This window comes from Crassostrea angulata, chromosome 7 (assembly GCF_025612915.1).
Source record: "Crassostrea angulata isolate pt1a10 chromosome 7, ASM2561291v2, whole genome shotgun sequence".
NCBI lineage: Eukaryota > Metazoa > Mollusca > Bivalvia > Ostreida > Ostreidae > Magallana > Magallana angulata.
In genome coordinates, this window is record NC_069117.1 from 31,105,480 (window position 1) to 31,127,944 (window position 22,465).

At 34.5% G+C, this 22,465-nt stretch overlaps 3 protein-coding genes across 3 annotated transcripts; 2 read left to right on the forward strand and 1 right to left on the reverse strand.

Annotated features, from left to right (window-relative positions):
• Window positions 1-1,724: 1,724 nt before the first annotated feature.
• LOC128192726 (leucine--tRNA ligase, cytoplasmic-like) lies at window positions 1,725-18,136 on the reverse strand. The gene is made up of 29 exons (XM_052865655.1): window positions 18,017-18,136; window positions 16,817-16,980; window positions 14,907-14,994; window positions 14,492-14,572; window positions 13,522-13,653; window positions 13,206-13,367; window positions 12,829-12,941; window positions 12,469-12,532; window positions 11,367-11,434; window positions 10,159-10,384; window positions 9,928-10,015; window positions 9,643-9,719; window positions 8,264-8,317; window positions 7,934-8,074; window positions 7,257-7,334; window positions 6,850-6,935; window positions 6,556-6,704; window positions 6,095-6,233; window positions 5,723-5,935; window positions 5,328-5,385; window positions 5,151-5,214; window positions 4,786-4,969; window positions 4,536-4,626; window positions 4,011-4,394; window positions 3,790-3,897; window positions 3,536-3,640; window positions 3,085-3,180; window positions 2,724-2,859; window positions 1,725-2,582 (listed from the first exon to the last, which is right to left on the reverse strand). The coding sequence occupies exons 2-29, from the start codon at window positions 16,948-16,950 to the stop codon at window positions 2,374-2,376; spliced, it is 3,528 nt and encodes a 1,175-aa protein (XP_052721615.1). The 5' UTR covers window positions 16,951-16,980; window positions 18,017-18,136; the 3' UTR covers window positions 1,725-2,373.
• A 135-nt stretch (window positions 18,137-18,271) lies between these two features.
• LOC128192760 (nudC domain-containing protein 2-like) lies at window positions 18,272-19,393 on the forward strand. The gene is made up of 4 exons (XM_052865713.1): window positions 18,272-18,490; window positions 18,778-18,826; window positions 18,960-19,111; window positions 19,255-19,393. The coding sequence occupies exons 1-4, from the start codon at window positions 18,305-18,307 to the stop codon at window positions 19,330-19,332; spliced, it is 465 nt and encodes a 154-aa protein (XP_052721673.1). The 5' UTR covers window positions 18,272-18,304; the 3' UTR covers window positions 19,333-19,393.
• A 25-nt stretch (window positions 19,394-19,418) lies between these two features.
• Window positions 19,419-20,895, forward strand: LOC128192741 (transcriptional adapter 2-alpha-like). The gene has a single exon (XM_052865688.1). The coding sequence runs from the start codon at window positions 19,419-19,421 to the stop codon at window positions 20,736-20,738; it is 1,320 nt and encodes a 439-aa protein (XP_052721648.1). The 3' UTR covers window positions 20,739-20,895.
• The last annotated feature ends 1,570 nt before the right edge of the window (window positions 20,896-22,465 follow it).

Here is a 22,465-nt window from a genome sequence, read left to right on the forward strand (position 1 = left end):
ATGACATCCTGACAAAGTAAACAAATATCAAGTAAAAGTTTAACCTTTTACATTTCTTTCTAAAGATATTAAGTCACAAATGGAATTGTAATTTGGAGCATGTTACACTCTGCATAATGAATTGGAAACTTTTTTGATACAAGATCCGATTTTAAATTTCTACAATGAATAACAGCTCTGTCCATGGGTTTGTATTATTTTTTTTAAAAAGTTTTCCCTCCCTCAGCGTTCGCAATTTATCCAAAATGCCATTAAAAATGTCCCGATCCCTTATTATTTTTTTGGGGGGGAGGGGGGGGGGGGGTTGAAATGGGGGTTATTGTCGATATAGTATTGTAAACGATGGCGTGATTTTTCGTGTAGCATAATATGTTATATGCGGATATCAATGTTACAGTGAAACTTATATAATTTCATATATACAGGACACATGACCTGTGTGTTTGGAGGATTAAGTTAAGGAAGTACATAGATACGCCATTGTTCTATGTACGTTCCATCATTTCACACAAACAGGAAGATTATCGTCAGATTTCGTTACAACCTGCTCACTTTCAGGGAAATATGATCCGATATAAGAAAATAAGTCGTATCAATGGTATATTGTGAACAGGGGGTCCAAATTTAAATGAACAAGGAAGCAAGATCAGGTCAGGGGTCAATGTGGGAAGGTTTTATCTTGTTTTGAGAAAAGAATTAACGAGGTGACGACTAAATTGAGGTATCCAAGCGTAGTTTTCACTCTCCCTTAATAAACTCGCGAGGCTCTCTCCGTTATCTTGATACCCCCGACTCGAAAACGCATGGCTCATTTCTTGGAGAAGTTTTCTCCAAATGATATTATCGCTTTCATATACAAGGACTGCTGGCGTTGTGCTCTGAACTCTCTCATTACGAAGTAAACAAACACACACTTGTCAAGATAGAGAGATAAAACGAAGCAAATATTAATACCAGTACTCAGGAAAACAAAGCTGCGGGGGAAAGCTAAAAACTATACTACGCAGCTCTTTAAAAAAAAAACTTATGTAAATGTGTGTACTTAAAAATGTGAAGTATTTCCCTCACTAGAAATAATTGACATGTTCGCTATAACAGACTTACAGTTACATGTACATACGTCAAAGTTTAATGATCTTCATGACATTTATTTTCAACCATTTAACAAAATATTGTAGTTTAGAGGTCGACTGACCTGTTGTGATAAAGTGTGGTCAATTATTACCTCATGCAAATGAATATCAAATCTTATTCTCTCTAAATCCAAAGATACCTTGCATTCCTGTGGAGAGAGAGAGAGAGAGAGAGAGAGAGAGAGAGAGAGAGTATATGCTGTTAGTAATTTTTTTTTTGTCCACCGTGTCGGTCCAAACATATACATACATCAGACATACACATAACAAGATATAATGCTAGCGTCAGCTGAAACGTACAGGCTTGTATATTTCACTTCCTTCTCATACACGTGAAATGTCTCACCAGGAAATTGCTCCTAACAGTTGTCAAGTGGCAAGTCCTCTAGACTGTCCGTAACACATTCCTTTATTCAAAACCAGCAAAATCCGACCACATAAGCTTTTTTCCCCGTAGTTACATACTGTAATACAGTTATTGATGATTTGGTGCAGGCAAACGAACCTTTAAACAACAAACAATATTTGTCTGGAAATCTGAATTGAGTACCGTAGTTCATTTTTCTTAAACATGAAATCACCACATTCTGATAATATGTATACTGATAAATTGTGTTCTTTATTTGAATTAATTTAAAATTGCATTATAAGAAAAGAAAACAAATATAAGATACCAAATAAAGTTACGGCAAGTATGAGGTCAGTACAATGTATTTAACAATAATAGACAAGTTCAATGTTTATGAATCTTGCCTTGTAAAATGCAAAGACCAAACAACCCTTGACACTTTAAATTTGTAGCTATGAATAGAAAGCGTAAAGCCCATACTAACAATGACAAGACCGATATGCCAATCATTGTAGGGACAATGTGCTACTCACCGAGAGTACACTATCAACCTATGTCCCAAGTATTCGATTATATTTTGCAATCTTTACCATCTGAGAAATTTCTCAAATATACAATGCATATGCTTAAAAAGATAGACTTAATACTAAACGCATGGTGCATTTCCACCAAGAATTAACTTATTTTTATTAGTACATTCTATATTCATGTCAATAAATAACTCTGTGCTGGTAATATCACAAAGCTGTGGAGCAGGACATCCGACACTCGACAAATAATCCCCAACAATCGTAACCAGCTTAAAATCACTTCCTCCACAAATCAATGTTCATGGTATCAAGACACAAAAGCATCCTTATGTATTTGCCACATCACTACAATCTGTCTGCGTTAAGAGTTGACAATGTACACCAGAGTTAGTCCGGGGTCCAGCTTCTTTCCATTGCTCTGTATTGTCACCGTTTCTTTTGGGACATTGATCTGAAAGGTGGCATTGTCGGGGACCACAACCTTGCCCTTTTCAATGTCATTCATATCTGGAATTGTCCTGGGTCCCTTGATAGGGTCCTCGTACATGAGTAGTTTTATTTGACAGATATCTACCAAAAGAAAAAAATATAATAAAGCTATGGCACCACATGAAGATACCTTTTAAAATATCATCAATTTAAACCTGAGAAAGAGAGAGAGAGAGGAGAGAGAAGGGAGAGAGAGAGAGATGAAATGGGACCAACTTGTACCTTTCATTTTTGAGCGGTCAGTTTTCATGATCCTTGTGAGAACTTTCGTCTTGTCGTCCCCCTCATAGATAGGGAGCTTGATTTCAAACAGTCCACTCATTGGCTGAGGATTGACAAGCTTGACAGCCACAGAGGGCTGAAATTTGAAAAAGCATAAAGTTTAATGCACATATATTATAGACATCCTGTTCCAATTACACATATAGTTTAGCCTAGTGACAAAGGAGAATGCAGAAAATGAACCATAGTAATAGTTAATTACTTGACAAATCTTGTAAAATGAAATGCACGCCAAAATGTGATCAATAACAAACATGTACAATAATTTATGCTTTATAGCTTATGCAGAAAATTATCACACCTCTTCTCTAAATGTAGTGAATGGTTTCCCTGGACAACAGTCCTCTTTTACTTTGTCGTCAGCTTCATCTGAATATTTGATGTCTATTCCCTCCAGCTGCAAAACATGCAAAAGTCTAGATTTATAGAAATTCATACTACCAAGTTTTTCTACCGATACTACCTATCATTTATCAAGAAAATTCATTGCCAAGATATTAATTTAATTCTTGAATTGGGGTGGAGTATGGGGGCACTAGTATTGAACTTTCATTTCTACAGCCTGTTATTATGCATAATATAATCCATAAAAGTACACTCAAGTTAATATCATCATATTTGACAGAATTACAATCTACATAAAAAACCACAAAAATATTTCCTAGTAGAACAGATGTAACGCATGTTCCAATTCACTCTGGAGCATTAGTTTGAACTGTTGATTACATCATATAACTAGAACCAAGTCTTACATCGAGAGTGTTAATCATGTACTTCTTGAATTTGTTCATGACTTCCACTTCATCAAACTCAGAGGTCAGGTTCAAAGCTTTGATGCCATTCTTTTCTACATTTTCCTATTAGAGAAACAGATATTCAAAAACATGCAACAAATGTTATTGTAAAGTGAAACTTCATGTGCTTTACATATTTTCATATAAATTTCTCTAAATTACTGATAATTAGTCCATATCTTGGATGTTACCCAGCATGTTACATATATTACCTTTGCTACTTGCACAAAAGGCATCAGTTTCTTCATGTACTTCTTCAACTCTGGCTTGTCCTTGAAGGCGTTTGCTATAACCTTCATGTCCGGGAAGCCTTTGTTTTGCTAAAAAGGAAAATCCATATATTTTTTCATTGAAAAAAAAACAAAAATAAAATGTGTTGATCCAAACACCATAATATCATCATATAAATAATAAACACAAATAGTCCACATGCCTCATGAAGAGTCTTTAATGTGGACAGAACCGTATTCTGCCAGGGAGGGTAAGTCTTGGCTATCCATATTGTCCCATGCGTGGCATTATCCAGTTTCACCTTCTTCCCTTTTGCTGGAGTCAGCAGCTGTTTCAGGCGAATTCGGAAGTCGTGAGCTGCATCAGTCACATACTGTGAGATCTGAATCAATTTTTCGTCCACAGGGCCTGCCACGGGCCATTTCTCATGCATGATACTTCGGGGCTTTCCCAAGAGTTCCCAAATGTACTCACAGACGTGAGGGCAGATAGGGCTCAGCATCAGAGTCTGTACCTCAATAAAGCGGAAGATCAGCTCCTTGTGCATTCCCTCTAGTTCATACTCTCTGTACTTGTCTCGAAAAGCCTGAAAACATTTAAGGGGAGATAAACACTGACTTCTACATTATAAATGTTTAACACTGATTTGTTGTTCATATGTACTTATAATATATCATAATACATGTATTATAATATATACTTATATATACACAAAATATCCTCTTACCTGGAATTCATAAAACCCTGTTCGCATGGCTTCCTTAAACAGCATTTTCTCATAAAAGTGCTGCGTTTCTAGTATTGCCTTGTTTATTTCACTGAAATGAAAGTAAACTAAATTGGCTGGGTTGATACACTTAGTGAGATAATATCGATAACATGGCAAACTTCAGTTCTTTTGAAAAAACCAATTCTGAATTTGATCCTATATGACACATGACCAGCTGATCTACATGTGAATGAATGTGGAGCGTAACCTGATAAATATCTGGTCACTGGTGGTATTTGTAGGACCTGTGCGTAGACTGTCTTTGGTTGCGATCATTTCCTTCACCCATTCCAGGTATGTGTACAACCTCAACAGCCCAGCGTCAGCCATCTTTGTTACAAAATTGGAATCTTCAACTGTATCACCAGCATCTGACAAGGCCAGTCTCATGCCTATAAAACATAAGAATTTCAATTAAGAATATATCCATAGAGATTTCAACAGTACAATAGAATGAATGCAAATGTTGTACATCTGAACTTTGTTTTCACGAAAATTATGTTACATGCACTGTATTTGCTACTATTAAAGCAGCTAAATACCAGATAGTAAAGAGAAGATTTAATTTTTTACCATCTGCTGAAAATTTATTTACAGCATCTGTGAGAGTCAGAAAATTTCCAGTTTGTTTTGACATCTGCAAATGAATAAAAAGTTTTGAATATTGTTTCAAAGCCAGGGCACTGATTACAGCCCATAAGAATTCTAAAAAATACCAATTGCCATCATTTACTTGCACACTGTATATACCTTTTCAGAATTTAGCAGTAAATGGCCATTAGCTCTTATACTCTTTGGCCATTTTGAACTAAAAATAAAATGCAATGCATTATTGTATAGATTAATACACAATAATACTATTAAAGGGGAAAACAACATTGAAGACAGACTGAAACAACCTACAAATGATCATAAATATACATATACACATGTATAGATACAATCTACATGTTGTGATAAAACTCATTTTCAATGAGCATTAAATTCTATATAATATGACCTAAGTTCAGCTTCAGCCTTTGTGCCAAGCATGAGATACGGGTGTTTCTCCCTTAGTGGACAAGTTGTGCATTGGATATGAAAGTGGGAAGAACAGATAAATATGATGCTTCCCTAAAAAAGACATTACAGGAGGTAAATGTTACCTGTCATTTGGCCAGATGGCCACATGGTTGTAGATGTAGTAGGTAAGATGGTTTGGCACAAGGTCTTTACCAGACACTCTCAGATCCACTGGGTACCAGTATTCAAACTCTGCCCGAAGTTTGTCAAGGGTGGCTTTGGGGACGGGAAGGTTTTTGTAAGGAGTGTCCTTAAAAAAGACATAGTCCCAAACTTCTGGGGTCATCTGTTCTGGTCTGAAATGTAAACATTTTCACAAATCTTTAGTGGACGGAAAAGATTGCAAAAAGTTTTACATCATGTCTACTTTGTGTTCTTTATGAACATGTATTTGAATCTAAGAAATATACTTGTATTTGAATGATTAGTACAAGTCTTTAAGAGAAAATTTTTACTTGATGTTGGCAGGGCTTTTCCCACTGCCATCAAACACCCCTCCCTGTAGAAAGTGTGCCACTGTGTAGTAGGCCATGTAGATGGTTGAGTCAGACAGGGACTCAACCAGATACTGGGGGTCCCATGGGATTCTGGAGCCTGAAAAACAAAACAAAATGTAAATTTTCAGTACTTCAAATTACAGTATATTACCTCACCGTCAATCTTCCATTCACCGTCCAAACTTTAAAGTTCTGCACACATCGCAATTTTTTTTTAAACAGCTGTAGACATCAATGATTACCACTGCATTCACAGACAAGTACAGTGGTAAGAGTTGAGTCTGTTGATTTAGCATCGCCACAATTTGACCAACTGATAAAAACCAGCATCACAGTACAAGGGATGCAATTTTATGAAAACTTTTTTTTTTTATTTTAAGTCTTACTCCAATAATCTTGCTTCAATTAAAATGTATTACCCAATCCATAAGATCTGGAGCAGGCATGCTCATGCAGCCAGTCCAAAGTGGCCAGGAAATTTTTGCGAACATCATCAGAGTACGTCTCCACTTGACTCAAAGCCTTGGTAGCCAACTGTTTCCATTTCTCTTCTCCATATTCCAAGTACCTGTGATAAAAGTGTTTCAATATGAAATCCTAATATAACATGTACATTCTTTACATGTAGCATCATTTAAGAGATTTCCCCAAAAATTAAAAGAATTTTGCCAGAAATAAAATCTTTGTATACTATTAACATGTATAACATGTACCACTGATCACAAAGGGCCACAACACATTCGTCATTGGAGCGAGATATCACAGTTTTCTCAGGTTCCATGTATTTCACAGCTTCACCCTGACAAGAAGAGCATCAATAAATATTATAAGGATGCTTAAGTCAAGTGATCCAGATGCAGCATATTTCTAAATGCAAATTTCCATGCATCAATAATTACTACATAGAAACACAGCCAAACCTTGATATCTCAAACTCAACTGGCATGGAAAAACCTTCCATGATTTTCAAGATTGGAGTTTCAACATATTGAGGTTGAATACACATAGAAACAGAACTTTCAGCTCTCTTTGCATATCCATGGCACTGAAGATATCAGTGCTCAATGTATCAAAGCTTGATTTAAATAATATGAATGAAGAATAAATTTCAGACACTTACAGCATCAATCATTTTCTGTTGAATGGGTTTCTTCACATCCTGAACTTTTTGTCCTTCAAACCCTTTCACAATCATCACCTAAAAAATAAGAAATAAATTGAAGCAATACATGTACCTGTACATTTCCTTTTAGATTACCAGTACACTAAGGTAAGAAAACATAATGATAAAATGTATGTCTATGTCTTGTTCCCAGTGTACCACACTAGGATAAGATCACATACACAAATTCTATTGCACAGGGTTCCAAGCTCTCAGATCTATGACAAACCTAGGCTTAAACAACTGTGCCTTGTTTTGAAACCAATTAAAATTTGTACATATAGCATACTTTATATGATACCAGTACACATGTGTATCTATCATTTAATGGTGAATAAGAAGCAGCCTGGAAAGGCTTAAATATGATTACTACAAAATACTGTGGTTTCATTAATTTTCGTGGGTATTAATTTTCGTGGATTTTCTAAAAACCACAGTTTCAAGGATACGTAATTTCGTGGCCAATGATCCAATCATTAAAAATGTTAGTTGAAATTGAACTTCAATGAACATTTAATTTCGTGGATCAACTTAACAACGAAATCCACGAAAATTGGTATTCAACGAATATTAATGAAACCACAGTAGGTCTATCACAAGTAAATCAATTCACATTTCCACATTCATTTACCTACCCCTTCATAGAAGCCTTTGAGGTAGACTTGTTCCTTTGCCTCCTGTAGCTTGTCCCTGTCATTCTGACTCTGGATCTTCAGTCTCTCACACACAGTGACAGCAGATAAGGTGCCGTAGTCTGGTACATCAATAATTGGCACCTGTGTCAAAAAAATGCAAGTTACTGTTTGCTTCATTGTAAATTTATTTCTTCATAAGCAAAAAAAAAGAAAGAAATCCTTATTTCATATCACAAACCGAAAACTCTAACGAACTAGCAAGTACCGATAGTTTTTAATTCATTTATTAACAAAATAGACTGATATTTTACATCTAAGGATTCAACTCACTGGTTCATATGGTAGCACCATCTCCGACTTAATGCCATACTTTTCTCTAAATGGCTGAAAAACAAAAATAGAAGCAGATATAGAATTATACTGGATATCAGCCAGTTCATTAACAGTGAAGAGAAAAGCCCCAAAAATGATCTGTATCTTGAGTGGTTTAAACTTGAGTCCTGTATTTGGAGTACAAGTTTTTTTCTAAAGATGGATTTGTCTAGCACAAGCTACCAAGCATAACTCATCAGTTAGAAAAGCAGCCTGAGTTGGGTGCTTAAAACAAATATATAAATGGATAATCTTAAATTTCAGCGAAAAAATAATACCTATATCTCTTCCTGAAAAGGAAATCATAAAACCGCTGACATTAACTTTTAATATGAAGAGTTTTGACAGTCTGGGCATGAGAGTTTAATCTCTTACAAGAACGTTGCTAGAACTGACAGAATAAGATTACCAATTATAGACTAGACCCAATATTTTTTTTATTCTATTTACAAAATATTTATTAAAATGTTACCATTTCCTTAATAAATATACATTTGTCTTAATTTCTAATATCTACCTAAAATACAAAGAACAAATCCTGAATATATATATTTTGAATTCACAAGTATATTTCAACAAACTTGGGAGTGTTTTTATAATTAAAATGCAAGTTCAAAGTTTTAGAAATAAGATGCAAATTCATGCACTTTTCAAAATCACCATGAAGACATTGTACAAAGATACAACTAATTTTATGTATATGAGGAGAATTCACTTTTATTGTACTTTATTTTTACTTCTAAATGTCCAATGAAAATTCTTGCATCTGGTAAATAGTAAAAGACATGTAAAAACTGTATCTAAAGTGGTTAAACCTGAGTTCCTTAAAAGGACTACAAGTTTTTTCTAAAGATAGATTACTCTTGCACAAGCTACCAAGCAACTTGTCAAAGTGATAAGCAGCCTGAATTTAGTGCATATCAGCTACATGTAGTTCATTCTAGCACAGATAAAATAAACATCTTACTCTAATAGTTAGATGGAAATTAGAGTTCGAAGAAATATTTAAAAATAGGATCAGTAAGAAACATTTAAGGAAAAAACTTGAAGAGCTCATGGCTCAGTAGTCATAGGCCTTAGGCCAGTAATCCAAAAGTCGCTGGTTCAAACCAGTGGTCTGGTCTGATCCCAGCGGAGTCGTAGACTCTCAACTGTTTAGCACCATGGAAACCGGGGATAAGCCCCAGCTTTATACGCCTTCATGGCTCAAAGAAATATTTTAAGTTTCAGAAACACTTGAAAGTATTTATTTCAAGTCGCTAGAACTCTAGGTGCTGAACATAAAATCTGAAAATCATTGGCATGTTTTATTCTCCAGCCACATTTGCAAGCATTACCTGTTTGTTTTTCAAATCCCTCAGGGCAGCAAAATCGTCTGGAGCATCTGATGGTACACTAGTTACAACACCCGTTCCTGTTAACATCATCAACATTTTTGTTCAAGAACAAAGAACATTGTTAACAATGAAAATCAAGTTAGAAAAATCATCTAGACCCTATTTTTGAATGTAAAACATCTTTTAAATCAGGAGCTTACTTCAACCAACGGAATATCTGATTGATAAGTATATGACCGTGATTCAGCCTTGATATAACCTATATATACTGTTGCTACACTTTACCTTTGTCTGCTTTGATGGTCAGCATTGGGAGGGTGTAGATCGTCTTGTAGGAAGTGAGTGGTCCTGACAGAGCTATCCCCATTATGTCCTACCAACAAATGCAACATCATTTTTAACAGGGACAAAAATTATTTCTTAATTGCAGCATCCATCAATCCTGCACTAATCATATGAAGAGACACTTTTCCTGCTGCTCCTACTTGTAACGTTATTTTCTATTGGACCACTCACCTGACCAATCAAATCTGCCACCACATCCACTTTCCCCTCCACCTTACAGAAACCCTGATAACACATGTTTCTGGCAGCCCTCATGGTGGACACGAAGATTTCCCCACTAGCCAGACGGTGAGCCACATATTTCATGTCAGGTCTGATCCAAACATTGGTCTGCCCAAACATGGTTTCTGGTCTTAGGGTGGCAGCCACTAAGAAAATGTTACTTCCTTTTAATTTGCTGTAAAATAAATCAAAAATTCAAATTTTTTCCAGAAAAACTGAGAAAAAATTCAGTATATCATATTCTCTCTTAGGTATTTTCAAAATCACTACAAGATGCTACATGTATTTCTTATTTTATTAATGAAACAATTGGAATCAAAGACCAGATAATAGCATTATTGCTAAAATTATACTCAGACCTTTATCAAATTCATAATTACTCTAGAATTCTAAGCTCAGACCAAAATAATAACTACTGTAAAGTGATGACAATAATACTACATTATATATCAATGAACAACATTAGAGTATGTTCTCAGTGGACTCAAATTGTTCTAATCATATTACGTAAGTAATTCAGTGACCCGAACACAAGTTGTCATCATAGAACACACTCATTTGTTGCAAATAAAATTTCAACTGATAATATACAAGGGTTCTGAAATATTTTAATATATCAAACAATTTTGTAGGATTGTTCTGTAATTAGAAACAGACAAAGTGAAAATAATCTAAGTAAATATATAACACCCTTTAAACAAGCACACAACTATGAAAATCAAATTTAAGGCAAGAAAAAGGTTGATGGAAAGTGACTACATTTCATTGTTAAGATAAGTCAAAATTGGTGTGTTATAGTTAATCATTATTTTGGGTTGTTTTTTTTTAAATAAGTGCATTTACTGTATTACTTGAAATCATACAATATAAGATAAGGAAAGTATCTAACATCTGCAGATTATCTCTGAATATGCCTTCAAATTTTTACTCAATATGGGGTTAGAACAGCCTTGGTTTTAAGTTAAGATTGGAGTTTGATCTCAGTAGGACTCAAAAGTGTTCTTATCACAGACAGTTCAGTGTCCCGAACACTTGTTCTGTCATCACAGATCATACCCAACAGTTGATTTCTGATCTACATGTACTAAAAATGGGGGTTTCTTCTTTTTTTTAAAACACATATTCTAGTACAGAAATTCAAATTACATGTCACATACCTGAGTTTTGGAGGGTACGGTTCATTTACTTTCAGTTTAATCAGAGTGTATTCCTGTGGACCAACTCCCTATAAAAGCAAGGAAACACATTAGAACAATTTAATTATTAAACCTATGATAAAGGTACATGTACATGTATCTACATAAAAATTTTCTTGTGTCATCAACTTCTTTGTTAAGTTGAAAATTTTGACTGCCCTCCCTATTTATTCATGTACATTTACATTGGTTGTAGAAGTCGTGAAACATGTACTATTTTGCTGTATGCTAAGTACACATAGCAAGAAAAGTTTGGGGTTCAAATAAAGACATGTCTTTTATATCTGTGTCCCAGATGGTGTATCCCTCAATAACTAATTTTGCTGTTAAGCTGTGTAATCCTCAGTAAGACTAATCAAAAATATCACTGGTATTCATCCAAAAGGCTTGTGTTTTCATCATTAGATTACACCTTACAGCCAACAATACAGAGAAAAATCAAGATTAAAAAATTTTTCTCGTTTTTTTTTATCTTTTAGCAAATACAGAAAAAGGAATTGGAACATCCATTCAAGTGTTTTCATGTGCGACGTTACAGATATTGTAGTTAAATAAGTTAACTTTATAACTCTTTCTGCTTTAAAATTGAATTTCTAATAAAATTTGATAGAAGAAAGAATTAAACCGGGGTGAATGGCAAAGTTATATCTTTACAGTTCATTACAAAACATCAGTACTTGTAATGATGACTGTTTTATAATAAAATCTCAAAGTGATTTGATTGAATGTGGATTTATAAATAACTAAGTAGTTAATGCTTACATTTTTGTACCAATCAATGTAAAAATAAATTCCTTTTTTACAAAATGAAATAAACATGCACACATAATTTAATAAGAAATTAAAAATGCAATAAAATTGACTTCCGCAACATAAGATTTTGATCAAACCAATATTTCTCAAGGAGTTGTGTAATTCTCAGGAAGACTTATCAATGATAAAATCATTGTGTTTCATTAATAGGCATTTGTCATCATTAAATTACACACATCTCCTCAATGTTAACATTCCATAATTTTTCCATAAAAATTGCAACGTATTCATAATATAAATGAACATGTACCTCTCCACTCTGTCTGTCGTGGTCCATACAGGGTTGCCCATCCTTTGGGGAGAAGATGGTGTGTCTGGAAAACATTGTATTTTAGTTTGGACAGGGTAAAAATGAGCAATTCAACAACCAGCAGTGAATCATAATGAAGCCATTTATGATTTAAACGGTGAAGTATAATGTAGTCATTCAAGACAGTGAATGATAGTGTGGCCATTTAAGTATAATGTGGTTGTTCAAGACAGAAACAGTGAATTATAGTGTGGCCATTTATGATATAAACATTCATCTTCAAGATAATCATAATATATTTAATCATTCTCCAAAAATTCCTAGATCTGCAAGTTTTTATTCTTACCCCCAAGGACTTACCTTTTACCAAACTTGATCTTGTTCCTCTCTTTAAGCCTTAGGAACTGCCATCTGACGAAGGAGTCATAATAAGGGTTAGCATCAGTGGTTAGGAAGCTTCTCCTCCAGTCCACCTACAACACACAAGCTGTCATAAAACTACAAGCAAAAAATTAATATCTGAGATTTTATTGCAATAAATAGTTTTTTCAAACAAAGATTACATTTTAAATCCATAAAGCCTATAATTTACCCCATCTCCCCAAAAACATTCAATATGATCTGGTGAATAGGGGAGGCTGAAGTGAATAAAACCTAAAATATTGAAATCTTATTGTAAAAGCATACAGGCACATGTACAAATGCATCCATTATATGGATTTGTCTTCCATGCTTACCTTGATTCCCATCTTTCTGAGATCTTCCTTACAATGGGGAGGAAAGTACTTGAGCCAGTGAGCTGGGTCGGCGAAATCTTTAATTTCTTCATCTTTCAGACCGAGAGACTTCATAATCTGCCACTGGTACTTCATTCCCCCAGTTTTTGCCTTTAGTTTACTCTACAATATTCAAGAAAGTAATATTCACTTAGGCGCTCAAAGAAATGGCCAGCTTTTTTTTTTTTTAGTAATTAACTTTTTGTAAAAGTGAAGTATTTTTATAAAATATTGTGAGTAAAAATGTGTGATTTTCTCTAAATCTGGTATTCCTTACTTTTTTGCCCTTGGACTTGTCTTTAATTGTGACCTCCTTCTCTTCTTCTGGTTCCCCCTCTTCTTTCTCTGGTGGGAACTCCGGGGGATACCCATAATCTGCCATCTCCCGAGTCAGTTTGTCCGCACTGGCCTTTGAAAAAGTAAGCCAACAGAAATACACATCAACAGAGATAAAATTATGATTTTGAGAAATGCTAATAGGTTTATCTTGAGGTAGTGTTGACTGTAATATAGGAAACACATTGCAAAGGATCTAAAGAAAATTTCAACATGCATTTTTAGCCAGGCTCTGCTGAAAGCAGAGTCCTGGCTGTAGGCAGGCAAATCGCCAATGTTACTGTAAATAGCACAACTTCAAAAGTAAACAAAAAACCAAACAGCGTCAAAGTAAAAGCTTCCGCTATACCAAATAGTTACACAAAGAGCCACATTTTGTCAAAAGTGTTGGCATTTTGTTGTTTTTTTAATTTCTAAATAATCTTTTTTAGTTTACTTATTAATAACATGTTTTAAGAACAAGACTATGCATATTGGACACATACAATGCGCATGAATTTCCATGAACTACTTTGCTGCGCGTTGAAGAAATGGGGATTGAATATATAACGCTTGTTGCAATATTCAAGGCAGCAACTGTTGAACTTTTTTCTACTAGACAGACATATTTTTGTTTATAGCCGCTTACAAAATTTAGTCGCTCTCTGACGCTTTGCCGACATTAAAAGCATGAGAGACAGAGAGATTTTCAGTCTTTACAACACAATATGCACAAAGACACACCAAAAGAGCCTGGCTTTCAGTACTTTGATTTAATTTTGTTATCATTTGTTCACAATGTGTACAACATTATTTCAATGTGTGATCATTATAAGCATCTGCTGTCAGACTTTCATTGGGAAAGTAGAACAGTTCAGGAAACAAAAAAATTCTTCAACACAATTATGTTTATTTGTGAAAAAATTAATTACCTTTATTGGCATTCCAGAGCAATGGAGACCAAAGGGAAACAAACATTTTTTGCCTTGAAGTCTTTGAAATCCAACCCCAAACTGAAAGTAATAGGACAATTATATGTAAAAAAGATCTCCAATCATCATTAGCTTAATTTCATTTAAAATTGAACATTTGAAAAAAAAATATATGATAAATATGTATTGCTAAGGAGTAAAATTTTGAGGCTGAAATACATGTACGGTACATAAGCCATTCAATGAATATTTTTCATGGAGTTGTGTAATTCTCAGGAAGACTAATCAATGATATATCATTGTATTTCATTAATAGGCATTTGTCATCATCAAATTACACAACTGTATCTCTTCATCATAATCTATTCTTTCCTATTTTGATTTTAAAATTGTTCATAAAACTGCATCAACTTACCTCTGCTTTTGATAGAGAAAAGGTATGACCCAAGTGAAGTCTTCCATTCATATAGGGGTATGGAAAAGTGACAATATATTTTGGTTGGCTAAAAGGCAAATAAATATTACATTAAAATAATATGATGTGTCTGTATGAGCAATCTTTTATAATACTCCTTTCTGTTATATCAGGACAATGTATCTCAATAACTACAGTGTTTTCCCCAGAAAATTTTTGATGCATGGGGGGAAGTTTGGCAGCGTTGGTGTGCGGTGCAACGGAACAAAATCACTGCGCGTAATAGTACATGTACTACAAGTTGCGTACTACAATTGATGCATTCTCATGAAATCTACATCAACAAGTATTATTTCATTTTATTTGTAATACATAAATATATAGAAGACACTATATTGAATGTATGGAAACATACATAATTATACATATATATATACATATATACTATTTAATTGTTCATGTCTGTCATAGTTCTTTAAATCATCCAGCTCTTTCCCTCTTGTATATGTTTATTGAATGTTTTATGTTCATTGGATGTTGTATGTCAACAGTCTTCATGTTGCCCCTTGAGGGCCCTTAATTGGTTAATAAAGAAATTGAAATTGAAATTATATTTATCCTTAATTTTTCTGGTTTTTTCTAGCAAAACTATTGAATAGCATTTTTTTAAAAATAAATTTTTTCAAGAGGCTTTTACAAGAAATATAGATTCAAAAAGCAGTTCTAACACCTTCTGTTTTATTCATTTTCCTTTTATATATAGAGGAGTTTACTTTGTGTGTGTGTGGGGGGGGGGGGGGGGGGTTACAAGAAACAGGCAGAACCATGAAATTACAGCAATCTTGTTTAAACTTATTCTGGACAGTCGACATTTTTTGTTTAAATTTGGGGTTTATATTAAAGTTTCTGTGATAATTTGATAATTTAAATTAAATTAAATTTAGTTACTGTACTATAACTTGGCAGTCAGTCCCTATACATGTGATTCCACAATCATTTTCAGAGGCATACTTTACTGTACTATACGATCTCTCGAGTCATGTGATATCGCTTCCATGTATTACTCGCAGTTAACTGTATTTTTTTTCTTTATTGGGTACATTAGCTCAAGTTTCCAATATTTTTACAGCAAATAAACAGTTCAAGCATGTCGCAACCAAGCTAACACCATCGAGTGAACATTGTGCTATTTTTAGATCTTGGAAAATCCACAACATTCGATAATGGCGGATGTGTCAAAGAAGGCACATTTCAGTAAAACTAGAAGTAATCACATCTCTAATTATGCATTCATTACCGATTAATAAACTCACTTTCAATATATCTCAATCATAAGCCAAGTCTTTTAACCGTTAACCACGTGTGCCCCCTTGCCGAGATCGATGTCGAAGTAAGCGACGCTCTCTACGGGTGCAAGCGTTTTTATAAAGATTGAACGGAATAACGACAATTTTACATCTACTTATCACTGTTAAGATGTGATATAATTAGAAAAAGATATTTTGCTTTATAATAAGTATGCATAGCGGGAAGCATGGCGGCACTGTGTGATGCATGGCGGGGGATCTTCAATGCATGGCGGTACCGCCATGCAAAAACGGCCTAGGGAAAACACTGAACTAACAAAAAGAAAATTACCTTAGCTCATCTCCAAACTTTTAAGCCAGTGGATTTATCAAACAGAGAGCTTTATGTGCATGAAAAATTAATCTTTGAAAACCAAATGTGTGCGTGAACTGCAAGGACTCATATGCCCTGCAGAACTTTTTTGAACAATTCACTATAAATGATAATGATGTTTCCTTGACCTTGGTCATTGGCCTTAGATCAGGGTCATGACATACCCTCACCTCACAGCAAACTTTTGTAATTTGTATCAAGTCATAAAAAAAAATGGACTAATTTCATACGAGGCTTGTTTAGATCCTGGAAGTGGTGCATCTTCTTCAAATATTTTCTCCTCCTCCCATTTCTTTTGAACCTTCTGTTCAATCTGTAACAATTCTGTCAGCTTTGCTGTACTTTTTCTCTCCAAGACAGCCATAATAGTTGTATAGACCTATGTTCTAGGTTACTGCAAACATAGAAAGATGCATATTAAATATTTTTAGTCTACATAGTATTCTATAATAAGAGCTAGTTCTGAGTACCTGTATTTTGTTTTAACACACTGTCCTACTCCTAGGTTCTATTTTCCCTCACTTATTGACAATTTAAAAAAAAAAGTCATCTAGTATTTTGTGATAACCCAGGTATAATGCCATAATGGCCAGGAAAAAAAAAAGATGAAAATTTCAACAGACATTTAAAATGTCAGCTGTTCATAAATCAAAATTAAAGGGAAAATCTAATACACATATTTTGCATCTGTTTGGATGTTCTCATTCTAATTTTTTAACACATAAGCTGGCCTGAGCTGGGTACTTTCATGTCTTCTGCAAAGCATCATTCTAATGGAGTACAGCTGCATATATCTCAAGACATATGCAAGGGGGCATTTTAAGAAAGAAATTACTTTATTTTAAAATAAAGAGTAAAGAATGAATTAATCGTTCATCGTTTTGAAAAATGGCACAATGTGATGCATTAACATACTGGGACAAAGTACATGCGCGGATCTAGAGGGGGGGGTCGGGGGGGTCCCGACCCCCCCTGGAAAATGAAAATTTATTAAATTTACATAGTAAAATTATCGCGAAAATATGCCTTGGACCCCCCCTGGCAAACACAATTATCCTTCGGACCCCCCCTGGAAAAATTTTCTGGATCCGCGCATGAAGTAAATAAAATTTCATTAATGGAGGGTTTTGATTTCAACCATATTTTCATTTACTGAGCTGAAAACATTAATTTTTCTAAGTCACATCTGCTTCAAATAGATAAACTCGTTAAATTACAGGATTTTTTTTCAGAATGATTGAAAGGTATTCATTGACAATATTTTTTAAAATTCTATTATGCACGACAGCGTTTTTACCTCTCCGACTTACCACTGAACCAGTGCATGCACTGTACAATATAATAAGGCTGGTAAAACAAAAAAGAAACTAGCAAACTAAACGTTAAGTTTCCAACGAGTACAAAGAAATGTCTGAAATACACAGACTTACCAAAAATATTTCATTCATGACTATATATGCAATTAAATGATGAAATATGCTTGCAACTTTCTTTCACCTCCTTTTGAGCCACATGGCTGCTATTGTCGTAAATGAAAACGACACGAACCGGGTGTCGTAAAAAGCACGTGCACTTGGAGGAAAATCCGTGGTTTGGATTTACATTCCTACAAAACTCAATAATACAAGAGAATTTTTTAGGAAATAAATGCACTGTAATTACATCTGGTATATGAAATTATTATAAGATTCACGAGAGAGCATGTCGTAAAATGGATCATGGCCCACTTTGATGAGAAAAGTGGTTACATCCCTTGTAAAACGGAGTGGGGACAGTGGTGGCAGACAAACGAAGAAGTCTTCATAGAAATAAACGTGCCCCAGGGAACCCTGGCGAAAGATATCAAGTGTGCATTCGCCCCCAAACACATTAAAATAGCTGTGAAAGGAGAAACAGTCATAGAGGTTGTGAACCATTTACCTGTTTAAGTGCTATCTGTATGTTTTGTTTATGATTAAAAACAAAACAAATCCAGAAATACTAACTTTAATATAATTTGAACACTGTCATTTAATTTCTTATTTAAGATGTATGTATTCTGATAAGTAATTCATTTGATTATCAAAAGTCACTGATTTCACTTACATACATGTCATTGGCAGATATTGAATCTCAGAAAGTATAATGAGTGTACATATGTAACGTTAAACTCTTAAATATAAATAAACATTGAATTTACTTTATCTTACAGGGAGACCTTCCAAGTACAATACATTCAGATGAAGCTTTGTGGACTTTAGGTAAGTGACTGTGGTTATTGTATTTTTTTTTTTTTTGTTCAGAGTGTGTAATTGTGTTCATTATATATAAGTCACAGCAAAGAATGAGCTTCTCTCTTGCTGTATTAATAATGGGGTTTTTTTCACTACACAGAGGACAAGAAATTTTTAAGGGTGTTCCTGCCCAAGGGACTAGCTGTAGCTGAGAACCTCTGGAACTCACTGCTTGTGGGACAGTACGAGACTGACGCCTGGACGTTCGACCAGATGGAAAAGAAAGCTACGCTACAAAAATATCAACAGGAGGTAACCCAAGGATAATCTAATCCTTTTATTTATTGAATTGAAAATTGTGGTGGTCTTTTGCACTTTGATATGTTAACTTATAATCTGATCGTTTCACTAAGATTCATCATCTGATACAATGTATTACGTTTTCTTTTTTTCAGAATCCAGGTTTTGATTTTTCTGGTGCAGACATTTCAGGAAATTATCACAAAGGAGGACCAAAACTGTCTGACAAATAGAAGACAATTTTAAAAGACAAATTAGACATATTTATAATAGTTAGTAAATTATAAGCTGAGCATATTGATACACACCTATAGAAAATATGGATGATGAGGAGGAAGAAATATCTTGTCCCAAGTGCTCCTTGACCTTACAAACGCCATACATTCTCTGTAAACAGTGTCCGGGGTTGGTGAAAATCTGCACGCAATGTTTCTCCAAAGGTGCTGAGTTCGGTATTCATGAGAATGACCATGCTTACACCATTGTCCGGGATGACTTTCCCATCTTTGAAAACTCTTGGTCAGCAGAAGAAGAAGTGCTGCTTTTGAAAGTAATGGCAGACTGTGGCTATGGCAACTGGCAGGATGTGGCCCAAAGGATGAGGGTAAGGAGTAAGAATGAGGTGGAGAAACATTACAACAAGGTTTACATCAACCAGCCTCACATGGAGCTCCCACAGTTCCCTGAGGCTGACTTACAGAGGTTTCCTTGTCCAGTGGTGTACAAGCTGTGTGATGACCCCCCTCGCTATCCCGATTCCTCCCAGATCTTCCAGTTGATGGGAGGCTATATGGCAGGAAGGGGTGACTTCAATGTAGAGCATGACAACTTCATGGAGTTAGAGCTGCGAGCTATTGATTTCAATGAAAGTCCTTCCCAAGAAAAAGACTACCTTGAAGAGAGACTGAAGTTTGAGGTTCTGGATGTCTATCAGAACTGCATTTCTGACAGATGCTGGAGAAAGAGGATCATTCGTAAATATGGTTTGATCAACATCAGAAAACATAGACTTGATCATGGAATGTATCCAACTAAGTTCAAGGAGCTGTTGGATCTTTTGCGTCCTTTTACAAGACTTTGTAATCCGGAGGGGTTTGATAAATACACACAGGCTCTCAACCTGCAATTTGAACTGAAAAGAAGTATCCATAAACTAATAGAGTGCAGAGAAAATGGCATAACCAAACAGAGAAGCATAAAAATATTCAAAGTTCTGAAGAGCCGAAGGAACGAAATGAAATCAAGACGTCACTTGCTAGATGACATCCTCATTCACATGAAGGACGAGACATCTTGCCAGACTTGGCTTCAGAAGCAAGCTGTGCTGGAAACCATGTCGAAAGGAGCGGCAAATCTACCACTACCTTCAGCCCCTCGCAGATCAGCTCCGCCCATGGACATAGTAGGATTGCCTGGATACGAGAGGCTCTCCAAGAAGGAAAGAGAGTTATGTGCCGGTGTGAGACTTGTGCCTGAAGCCTATCTAGAATTTCGGGAAATTCTTGTCGGGGAATGTAAAAGAAATGGGTTCCTTCGATTACAGCAAGCCAGAACACTGATTAAGATTGATGTGAACAAGACAAGAAAATTATATGACTTTCTAGTTTCACAGGGGCTTATAACAAAAGAACCAGGTTGATGTGTCAACAGAATTTATTGCTTGATTAATAACAGTTTGCTTGTAGAGATTTGTGAAAAATTACTGATACATTCATTATTTTCAGAAGATACTGTAGTTAAAAAATTCATTACATGTACATGTTGATTATGGAAAATAAAAATCAATGTATGATAAAGTTCTGTTACTACCGGTAAATTTGCTGGAAACAATATCTTTTAAATGTCTTTGATTGAAACAAAATTTGTGGGTATTATTTTTATTCAAATCTGTTCTTATCATTGGGTAAAAAAAGAGGAGAAAGGTAGCCAACACCAATAGGAATTGTTTAAGAATTAAATTAAGGAATAAGGAGTCATTCTTGTATTATGAGGTGATAATTTCGGCCAGGGCGTGATTAAATCCAATAAATCCAGAAGGACTTTATGAATACTGTATTTAAAAAAAAATAGGTTATTTGGAGGAAGTGTTGGCCACAACCGTGTTGTAATGGACTTCAGGACTTCATTTGAAATATTTTAAACTATAACGAGGTTTATTATTTTCCAAAAGAAAAGAAAATTTATAAACCGGTTTTGGAATGTGCGATGTATTGTGATGTCACAATGGCAAAATCAACATATATTTGATCTACTATAATAATACAATTTTTGGCTTATGGTATCAGTCAATACATGACTTTATAGACCTGATGAGATCGATATAACAATTATTTTTTTTCTACGATAATTCACTTGTAATATTAAGATCTTTACTTGTAATAACGAGATGATGAACTTGTAATAACGATATAATTAACTTTTAATAACGAGATAATTATCTTGTTATAATATGATCTTTTCTCGTAATAAAGAGATAAAATTAACTCGTAATAACGGGATCTTTTCTCATATTAATGAGATGATTTAGTCGTAATAACGAGATCTTTTCTTGTTATAGCGAGACACTTAACTCGTAATAACGAGATAATTAACTCGTTATAACGAGATAATTAACTCGTATAACGAGATCTTTTTTCATTGTTACGAGATAAAAATATTTTTTAATGTGGTCCTATTCGTCTTTATTCAAGGAGTCATTCTTTGAGTATAATGAGGTGATCGGATACGGTATTTGATTACTTCATAATGTTCAAAGAATGGTTCTTTTTTACTTACATATTTTTCAGCAGAAAAAGTCATTGATAAAATTAATTGGACCATACAATACAAAATCGATTTGTAGTGTTACAGACAAAAACAGTGAAGAATGGAAATATATATTTCAGATGTATGTGTAACAGTTTATATAACCTATTGATATACACTGTTACACATACATCTGAAATATGTATTTTCATTCTTCACTGTTTTTGTCTGTAACACCACAAATCGATTTTGTATTGTATGGTCCAATTTAAAATAACGTTAATTATCAATTATCAAAGATAAATGATTATAAAAACAAACGCCTTGAGACAATGTTGATATTGATTAAATTTTTGATTATGTAAATATCTAATCCAATAAATAACTTAGAAGAAACACAGATTCTTCACAAGAACATGTCTGCCTAAGTAAATCAAAGGAGATCAATTATATATATATATATGATAAGTCCGAAATATCTGACATTTTCCTGGCTTTTTAACGATTTTGATATTTTACTTGCGAGGTTTTCCTGGCTAGTAAAATCGCTAAAAAAGCAAGGAAAACCTAAGATATTCCGGACTAGCCCCTTAGGATCTCTATAACATGTTAATTTTAGGA